At 30.2% G+C, this 10952-nt stretch overlaps 1 protein-coding gene across 1 annotated transcript in view; it reads right to left on the reverse strand.

Annotated features, from left to right (window-relative positions):
- Nucleotides 1-3504, reverse strand: part of LOC145312487 (chitin synthase chs-2-like) — a 44492-nt gene extending 40988 nt beyond the window's left edge. Inside the window, exons 1-2 of the mRNA XM_080151745.1 lie at nucleotides 3326-3504; nucleotides 195-312 (exon numbers count right to left, since the gene is read on the reverse strand). Of these exons, the coding sequence (XP_080007871.1) occupies nucleotides 195-312; nucleotides 3326-3397 (190 nt within the window). The 5' untranslated portion in view covers nucleotides 3398-3504. The remainder of the gene's footprint in view (nucleotides 1-194; nucleotides 313-3325) is intronic.
- Nucleotides 3505-10952: the final 7448 nt, after the last annotated feature.

A 10952-nucleotide genomic window follows, 5' to 3' on the forward strand; every position in this document is an offset into this window, starting at 1 on the left:
TTTCAAAATTCGTATTGGAATTGATGATATCATCACCAAAAGAGGAAAGTGGAATGGTAGATTACATTTTTTAGAGGGTAAGAACCGTAATCATTGTATATAAATCTGCTTCTATAAAAATGGATTCAACTCCTTAACTGTCAAAGATTGCAAAATTATGAAAAGTTTTCTAAAAATATTTTGTAAAATAATACCTTTTGATACAACAACACATCCAAGAAGACATGAGAAACAAACCAGAATTGTAATAAGTTTGAGCAGTTTGTACGCAGTTTTCCATTGTTCAGAGGTTTTCTCAGAAGTTGAGGTGGCCTGAAATAAGATTTTTAGATTGACAGGGTGTCAACTTTTATTGTTAGGAGTAGGATAGGGCCGGATATACGGCCATTTTCATTATCTGGCCTGATACCGGATATCTAGCAATATAATCTTTTATTTTTATACAACAAAAATCCCTGTAAACAACAACAATCTCAAGCTTTATTTCTTCAATTCTTGGCACTATAAAGAAATAAGTAAGTAACACTTTATTAATATTACAGATTAGTTGACTTTATAGTTACTTAATTTTTAAGTTTTAAATTTTTATATGTATAATAAAACACCATTTATTACAAAGATAAGACTTTTTTGCTACTTCAATATCCGGTTTTCTGGTTTTAGAAATATGACGGGTATCTGGTATCCGGCCAAATATGTATCTGGCCCAAATACAGGGGGTCAACTATTGTTGTTATGAGGTCATCTCATAAGTAGCCTGCAAGTTTTGGTTTTAGGGTTAATATAGAAAACTTCTAAAAAATAAATGGCTTTGGAAGTTAAGTCTTGTCTTTGTTGACCTGAAATAGGCTTTTAGTTTTAAATGGTGTTGAATTGAATCTACCAACAATCATATTTAGTTGTTTATTTACTGTCATATAACTCATATAATTTTATTGCTCTAGAATGTTGGGTTTTGATGAGGTGTTCTAAATTATGATTTGTTTTTTCAGGGTGTCAAATCATACTAGAAAAATGTGAGTTTAAGAAGTTTTTAATTCTTCTAAGAAATTAAAGTTTCCCTAAATAAGATTTTTTTATTGTGTCGGACACAAATTTCAACAATACATGAGGAGAGCTAAATATGCCCTTCTAGATGACAAATTTAAGTGACCATAGACATGATTGTTTAAAAATATGTTTAAAGTGCTTTAAGGAGATGTTTAAAATTACATTCAGATTTAAAACCAACAAGACAATGATTTTTATAAACTTTTCATGAAAATCTTTAACCTTATATTTTTGGTTCTAATTGTCTTAATGGAGGGGACAAAACATAAATAATAAATAACTGATTTGGCAAGTTATAGTACATAGATCTCAAACAAAATTTTGTATTTTCTTACATTAATTATAAAAAGAAACAAAGGCGTTTTCTCTTAAAGTGCCTTGTTGAGCACAGAATCCTCCCCCCTTTATTATTAACATAAATTGAAAATAAGATTGGGTAGTTTTTGTTTGTTTGTTTATTACTTTTGGAACTGTTCAGCCTAGCAGGGCTCTCCATAGGTGTAAGGCATAGGCAAAAAACTCAGAGAGAAAGCACTCAACAATTAGTTGTAGTCTATGATAAAAATTTTTCTATGCTGTTAAAAGAATAAATGTACAATTTATCTGAGATAATTCTTTACAAAGTTTCCCCATTCTGTTTCAGAATTATAAAGATAGTGAGCTTTAATCTGAGATTAGAAAAATGAATGGATATTCAGAGTACAAAATTTTATAAAGAATATAAAATATGTTAAAATGTAGCTACTTCATAACAATGTAAATAAATATTAATGTAATATGCTGAATATTTAATACCTAGTATGAGAAAAAATGTTTTACAACAAATAAAATTTCTAAAAAAGAATATCATGAATCGTATATATTTTTGATTAAAACAAGCTGAAAATTTTTTTATATTTGAAACCAATATGATTTTTATGTTTAAAAATTAGACTATTTATTTTCTCTGAATAAATATGCCCACATTAAGAAAGATATAGCCCTAATTTTAATAAGGATGACAACATCCATAAAATCAGAAGGAAGATCAAACAAACAGTAACTCATGTAGAGTGTCAGAATATTAATTTGTAAGTCTTAACAAAACTGTACATAAATTTGTTGCATAAATTGCACGATACAGTAAAATGTTTTCTCATATTCATTCGAATCCAGTGGATAGGAACCGGTTCTCATCCATACGAAAAAACTATGTCTAGCATCGTATTATATTCAGCTTTCTACGAATATAAAAATGTACAATCATAAGATTAAATCTTATAATTGTACATTCTATATCCGCGGAAAGCCGTTTATAATACGATGCGAGAAATAACTATTCTCGTATTCATTCGAATCTGGTGGATAGGAAAAAACTATGTCTAGCATCGTTTTATATCCAGTTTTCTACGAATATAGAAATATACAATCATAAGATTAAAACCAGTTTTTTAGCCGGTGCCTTCGGCACCACGGGGCTAAAAAAACTAGTTTTAATCTTATACATAATTGTACATTCTATATCCGCGGAAAGCCGTTTATAATACGATACGAGAAATAACTATTAAAGTTGAGCTTTTTTACGACAAGGTTCTATTTGTCCGTCCGTCAGTACTTAATCAGTAAGGCACGATTTAAAAATCGTAACTTTACAATCGTTATCAGAAAGTCCGTATACTAATTTAAAATATGCTGATTTTTAGGTATGTTCTGTTTTCAAAAAAAAATTCATCACATTTATATACAATTTTGTATATACTTAAAGATTATTATCTGATTAATAATTTCTGACTTTACAATTGTATCTGTTCGTTTGTCAAAATTAAAATTTTAGATCTTCGTTTTCAACGATGTTGTCATACTTGTTTACTTTGTTATCAGCTTTAATTTAAGATAGATGGCTATTTTTTTGTGAAGGCTTCCTGAGCTGGATCTTTAAATCGTTTAGAGGTGCGCTGAACTAGGGCGATTCATTTCAGCGCACCATCAAAACGATTTAAAGATCCAGCTCTGAACTAGTATGCATACAGTATTCAACTTACAAGGTTCGTTGGTCTGTCAGTCACGCTAAAAAATACCAAAAACTTTTTTCTTGTGTTTCTTTATTTATATATTCCTTTTTAAGACCTATATCTTGGAGATACGGAAAGAGTCATGTGTGACATGTGTGTAATAATACGTCTAAATCTAACTTTTTTTTAGGTTTCATTTCCCACTTCTCCCCTCTCATCCTTCCTATTTAGACGTAGTTTTATGATGTCACACATGACACTTTCCGTAACCCCGTATATTTTACCTCGGCTTCTGAAGAAACGAAGGCATCCCAAGGAGCCTTCTTCTTAAACTTCTTTTTCTCTTCTGTATCCATTTTTTTATTAAAACTATTGCATCAAACACCCTGTTAGCTAATATACATGATTTTCAATTTAGTTAAATAATTTCTAGATGTTTACTTGGTTATTGTCAAAAAGAAACTAAACTTTGCGTTGTAAAATAATAAATTAAAATTACTAGTATTAAGAAAAATCAGGGCCCGCCAGCCGCGCGTAGGCCGCGTGTAAGCGTCAGTGACTCGTCATTTATCTATAATACAAAGCAGAACGATGTCTGTCTGTCTGTCCGTCTGTTTGTCTGCCCGTCCGTCTGTCTGTGTGTCCGTCCGTCCGTCCCTTAAGATCTCGGTAACCACTGAACCGATCGGATTCTACTCTTCAGGGAATATACCTACTGGTCCTGTGGTGGTTTTAGGCTATTTTCTTGGGGGGTGGGACACCCCCAACCCCCTCAAAAACAAAAAATCCCACCCCCATTCTTTTTTTCTTTTTTTTTGTAGGATATTTCCTTGGTCCTTTTACGTATTTCGCCCAAATTTTTTTTTATCACCTCTTGGGGCAAAGCCCCTAGAGGCTAGGGGCGAAGCCGCTAGTAACTTTAAAATTCAGCTGTTGGTCTCAGCCTGTTCCTTAACATACAATCCATCTTTTTGAAATTTATATTTTTGCACACAACCGGGTTTAAACTTGAGCCTTATGCGCGGCTGAGACACGGCTGCCGAGCCCTGGAAAAAATATCCTCATACTTAAGATAAGAAATGAGTGTCGTAAAAAAATAAATATAAAATTGATATTTGTTTATTGCATATACATGATTGTTTGTTAAGTTTTAGTATTTGTAGGGGAGCTAGACAATTCTGTGCAGTGTCAAGTGCAGCGCACCTACCTCCCCTTCCTCCAAAAATTTGGTATTAAAATTCGTCTATTAGGTTAGGTTAGGTTAAGAGGTTTAAAGCAGAGTTATGCAAAGAGGTATTAAAATCTTAAAACTAATTTCAGTTATAGAATCATTTTTTTGTAGTTGCGATGGAGGGGGGGGGGAGAGGGGTGTCAACTGAAAACTTTGAGACAGTCCCAAAAAAAATTTAGTAAATATGACTAATTAACGACAAAAATTTATAATTCCCCCAAATTAATTTTAAGAAGTAATTGACTCATATTTTTATTAATGAATTTTATTACTAACAATTTAGAGAGAAAAAATATATCCTCAAAAAGACAAAACTTAAGATATTCCTTAATAAGGTAAATTTAAATTTTTAAACCTTACCTAAAAAATAATCACCCCATGGGTAAAATTTACATTAAATTACCACCCATCTCTAGTACCATGGATTATAAGGAGGGTGGGGGGAAATCAACCTTTTGGTTTATGTCAAATATAAAAAAAACTAGAAATGCCTGGATGTACCATCCAGGTTTAGATAAATTAGTGAAAATAATTGTTTCCTTCTGTTATGATACATTATTGATATTGATTCTTATAAAAATCATCATCCTGAAACATTGAAGTCGTACGCAGACATACGCAATGTTAGAAGGGTGACGCAATTTTCAGATCTCAATATTCATGATTTGAGAAAAATTCATCTTTGTATCATAGCAAATTAGATAATCCTGAAAGCATCGCTTAAATATTATGGAGAAAATAAGTAAATCAAATTGCAAAAAATAGTATCTGAAATTTGAGCTAACCTTCCAACATTGTGTATGACTGCGTGCAACTTCGGGAAATGGCATTTTATAACTGTCCATCATTTTAAAGGATTTTACAAAAAAAAGTGATTTTTAATCTACAAAACTAAACTCTCCATAACTTTCCTAGTAATGTATTAATATCTTCAGAATGTTTAAGTATTTGATAGATTGACTTAAATGAATCTTATTATGGAGTCAAAATAAATTTTTATTTATTTACAAAGATGTCTACTAAAAGTAATTTTATTCTTTATACTACAAAAAAAATTTAAATGTTATATTATTCTTGGAATTATCTTTATTGCTTCTCCACGTAACAAAAGGAAAATTTGTCTACAACCAAATCTTGTTGCAATTTAAAACATGTTTAAATTTCCACTACAAACGAAACTTACATTATGGCTGAGTGGGCTTAGGCGACAATTTAATTTTTTTCTCTTCATATCTAATTCATATCTTAAAACTCAGGATCGACTCTGCTTAAGAAAAAATGTGTTTCAAATCAGGTTTTTCAGATTTTTTATTCAATATATATAACTTTTCCATTAAAATGCTAATATCATAGGAAACCCAGCAGCCAAGAAAATGCAACATGCAAAATTTACACTGTTATAATTAAATTTAGAATATCAACTTTTCAAGTAATGGTGAATTATTCTCAAATCATGAAAACTGAAATCTGAATTTGCGTCACCCTTCAACCTTGCATATTATTGGGTATGGCTTAGAGAAACAACATCTATAAAATCCATCATAAAATATAAATATTGACATATTCATAGAAAAACATATTTTCTATGTAGGCATTAAAAAGCATTTTGCTTCCAAGCTTCTATATTAGTATTTTTAACAATTACCTTAAAATTTGGGTGAAAATTCCTTTCTTAAATAGCGCATGGGTTAACACGCTGGTTTGTCATCCTTAAAGTCCAGGTTCTAGCCTTGCAAGGTTACACATTTTTTATCCAAAATTGTGTTGACAACAAATTAATCGTTCCTTATTACATATAAATTTCACGAACCGATTAATTCATTTACGAATCAAAAATATTTCAAGGGGGGTGGAGAGGGGGGAGTAATATAATAGTTATTTAGCATCGTATCATTGACTATTATTATATAAAACTGGCTTTAATCTCAAATGATTGTACATTTTTATATTCATAGAAAACTGGATATAATACGATGCATAAATATATTTTTCAGTGTGGCTAAGAACCGGTTCTAATTCGGATTCGAAGCGGTACTGGAATATTAAAGTGAGAATGTATTTAGGTCAGGGAATATCAAATACAAATTTTATTATGTATAATTTTTATATCCTGCATGCCTTAGTGTTTTACACTCTAGCTTGCCATTTCTAAAATCCAGGTTCTAATCTGACTGGGAATCCACGAAAAATATTCTCAAAAATTATGTGGACACTAACTTGATCATAAATTATGTGAACACTACCTTGATCTTAATGAGTTGAACTTAAATAGAAGAGAATCAACAAACCTCGAAACCGTAACGGTTGTCAGAAATTTTTTCTAAAATTTTTTTTATTTGAAATATTCATGAAGTCATATCTAAACAATCTTTAAAATTTCTCAGGGTGGTTATATACTATTATTAATAAGAATAAATTTTACTCTAAAATGGCAATCCTGAATAAAATTGCAGAATAAATTATAAACCATACCTTGGAACAAAAGATTTAGCCATTTCAAAATATAGCCCATATACGATACTTATATCTTATTGTTTAAAATTGCTGTTATAGTACAGTATTGGTGTGGTTTAGTGGGTAAAGTTTGACGTAATTTTTTTTTATTTTTAATAACTTCATATAGAGTTCCGGTTCTAATCCCCGCGAAAAAAACTTAAATCTATTAACTATTAAGAGATATAAGTTTTCCGGAATTGTAATGTAGGGAGTAGATTTGAAATCTGCATCAAATTTTAAGGATTTTTTATAAAATTCGTTTTTTATATAATTCTTTATCTAAAAGCGGAAATACAAATTAAGTTAATTAATTTTAGCATCTGTGATTGGTGGATTTAAAAAATCTGCGCTCTGATTGGATGTCGTACATCATTCAACCAATTAGAGCGCAGGTAGTTTAAAATCCACCTATCCTATTGGTCAAAATTAATTAACTTAAAATGTATTTTCGCTTTTAGATAAAGAATTTTACAAAAAACGAATTTTATAAAAAATCCTTAAAATTTGATGCAGATTTCAAATCTACTCCCTACATCAAAATTCCGGAAAACTTATATCTCTTATTAACTATATCCCATTATATAAAGTAGTAGGCTTTTTTTTATCTGCAGGAAAGGATCTTCTAACTGCTAAACCGAAATATTTTCTTGCCGGTTCAAACCTATGACATGACAAAAATTCCAGTTAAATTCCCTGCAAGTAATCTAAACTTTTATAGATATCATCCATATAATAAAGTAACCGGATGTATGTTTGTCTGTCTGTTTGTTTGTACCAAAGGAAACGCTGACAACTGAACCGATATAGTTCTCTTTTACAGGGTAGCTTATCATAGGTCCTGGGAAGATTTCTAACTATTTTTTTAAAAACTAAAATTAAAAAAAAATGTCTCCCACCCCCCCCCCCCCAAAAAAAAAACAAAACAAATATTCACACCTTCAAAATCTCTCCCTCTTTCTCTCTCTTTTTCTCTCTCTCTCTCTCTCTCTATCTCTCTCTGTCTAGATTTCGAGGTTTAATGATTCAAAATGATGTAGGGCAACAGTAGCCGGTTCGAATCTTGTTGAAAATAAAAAAATTTTAATTGCTTTTAAAAAAAGATTTTGAGTGATCTTTTAAAATAAGTTTTATTTTATTCTTTATCGACATTGTTTACATTATTAGAAAAATATTTTTTTTCTTTTGACCACTGAAAGATCTGATGTGCTTCAGACTGCTGGGATTAAAAATAAATGCTGATCTTAACCACTGAGCTACAGAGGATATCATATCAAAATAGTCAATTTAAACTACTATTTAAAAAATCTAAATATTGTCTATATTGCCTCTTTCAATTTTTACTCTTTCTCTCTCTGTGAATACATCTTAAAAATTTTGTATTTAATATGTTGTCTATTGTGGTATGCTGGTCAAAGTGCTGACTATTACATGTGTGGATCATGGGTTCAATACCTGGTGATGTTAGATGACAATAATTTTTTTCAGTATATTATCGTATGTAAGTGATAAATAGATGTAAATATTTTTTTTTTCAGTTTATTATTTCTTTTCTCTCTCTTTCTATCCTTTTAATTTGAAAAAGTGTATTGTCTCCTGAAAATTTTTGAAAATTAATGTTTCTGCCCGGAGACGATCTTGGATATCTACAACCTTTGCCGTACAACGTACCCCTGTGCCACAAAAGCCGCATTAATAATAAATAGAAATTGGTCACGTTTTAACAACCCACAACAAAATTAATAATGGGGGTTAATCAACCCTCCTTTTTCTTCCATTGTTCTTTCCTTGAATATTAATCTTTTTCTTCCATTGTCTTTTACCCTACTATTAATCTTTTTCTTCCATTTTCCAATCCCCGACTATTAATCTCTGAATATTATAAGAGGGGATAGAAATTGAAATTTGGGGAATGGGTGGGAGAGGGTTAACCAAAATTATTTTATAAATATTATAATAGCTAAAACTATTACGCCGATATTAAATTACACCAAATTTTTGTTAAAAATATTGTTATAAGAGCTAAAAAACGTTCCGCCGACATTAAAATACTCTTTTGTTTTAATTTATTAGGATTATTATATGTGTATTTACTATATATTTGTACGGAAAGTAAAATAAAGAAAGATTTTTTTAAGATAAGATAAATATCTCAGACAGTACTTTATGTATCTTATTGGCATGTTTAATAATCAATTTAAAATTAATCTAATAATTTTTACAAAGACGAAATTAAATAGGTATAATTTTTAAACATGTTGATTGTTGAATTAACACCCCAACATGTGTAATTTCTTGCCGCGTCAAATTTTTAAAAATTAAGCCGCCTTCGCTAAAATATAATAGTTTAGATAGATGACAGTTATGAAAACATGAGAAATTTTAAAGTAAACTATAAGACATAAATTTTTGTATACATTGTCTAATTTTGAACATGAAAATTGGCGCCTCTATAACTCAGTGGGAAAGTATTGGTGACTGGTTATAATGATCGTACGTTCACATCCCGGCTAAAATATGGTTTTTTTTTCAGTTCATTTCCTTGTCTACCTTGGATGCGAGTTCAAGACTTACGAAAAACAAATTTTAAAAAATAGCTTTTTGAGATTTTAAGTGACTGTTAATACAATGTAAATGTAAATATATAAACTTTTACCAAATATTACTTATTATATCAGAGAGTGAAAATGATATTTAGTGTTTGGGTAGTTTCGAACTGACAACCTTCCGACTTGAATCGTTTCAAAACTGAAACCTCATCTTTACCCCTGAGCTAAGATGATCATTATGAATACTATTGAAATTTTAAAGTATACTATAAGACATAAATTTTTGTGTACATTGTCTAATTTTGGGCATGAAATCTGGTGTCCTCCATAGCTCAATGGGCAAAGTACTGACTAATGATTATAATGATCGAGCGTTCAAATCCTGGCTGAGATCTTTTTTTTTTCAGTTCATTTCCTTGTCTACCTTGGATGCGAGTTCAAGACTTACGAAAACAAATTTTAAAAAATAGCTATTTGATATTTTAAGTGACTGTTAATACAATGTAAATATGTAAACTTTTACCAAATATTACTTATTATATCAGAGAGTGAAAATGATATTTAGTGTTTGGGTAGTTTCGAACTGACAACCTTCCGACTTGAATCGATGCAAAACTGAATCCACACCTCTACCCCTGAGCTAAGATGGCCAATATAAAAATATGTGAAATTTTAAAGTATACTATAAGACATAAATTTTTGTGTACATTGTCTAATTTTGAATACGATAATTGGTCTCCTCCATAGCTCAGTATATAGAATGTTGGTTTCCTTGTCCATAGATTATGGGTTCGAAGCTGTCCGAGAGGGCCGGGCATTTTGTTGTTGTTGAAAATTGGGAGTTTCTGTATAGTAAAAGTTGTCGCAAATATAGGTATTAAATAACTAGATTTGTAAAAACCAGTGGCCTCAAATCATTAACCGCCCCCCTTCCCCATTTGGATATTCTTGATTTAAGCATACGTTTTATGTTTATAAAACATGGTAACACGTACAATCTGTAAAATGAATATCTAAAACCCAACGGAGAGAAATGAATCTTGGTTTTGTTATCGGAGAAGTTAAAAAACCTCCGAACTAAGATGAGAGGAGAAAAGTTTGGGAAGAGAGAATTTGGTTAGTTGTGCTTCATTTCTGTTATTGTCTATAAGTCATTTAAAGACGGCATTAATGTCTAAAATTCAAAAATGTTAAAGTAACCTAATTTTTAAAAACAATAATGATAGAAATTATCAGGGGTTTATAAATGTTAACTAGGTTTAGTTTAAATGTAAGATATATCATATAACTGACCTGTATATACTTATATATCGAAAAAAAATGATTAGAACAGTCATTCTTCAATTTAAAGGGCAGTTTTGTATTGGTCCCAGGCAGATTTATGACTATTGGGCAGAAGGCTACATAAAACTTTGTTAAAAAACTGAAAAAAATTATTTCTCCTAATAAATAAAAAAAATATATAATTTAACCAATTAGAAATTTAAAACCTTAACATTTTAAATCTTTCGTGTTAGTTAAATAGTTTATCATCCCTTTCCCTCTTAAAAGCATGATACTTTAATATAAAGGTAAATAAAATTAAAGTAAAAACGTTGTTTTACTTATATCTCATTGTAATACATATATTACAGAAAG

This window comes from Acartia tonsa, chromosome 2, assembly GCF_053477335.1.
Source record: "Acartia tonsa isolate MP-2025a chromosome 2, ASM5347733v1, whole genome shotgun sequence".
Taxonomy (NCBI): domain Eukaryota; kingdom Metazoa; phylum Arthropoda; class Copepoda; order Calanoida; family Acartiidae; genus Acartia; species Acartia tonsa.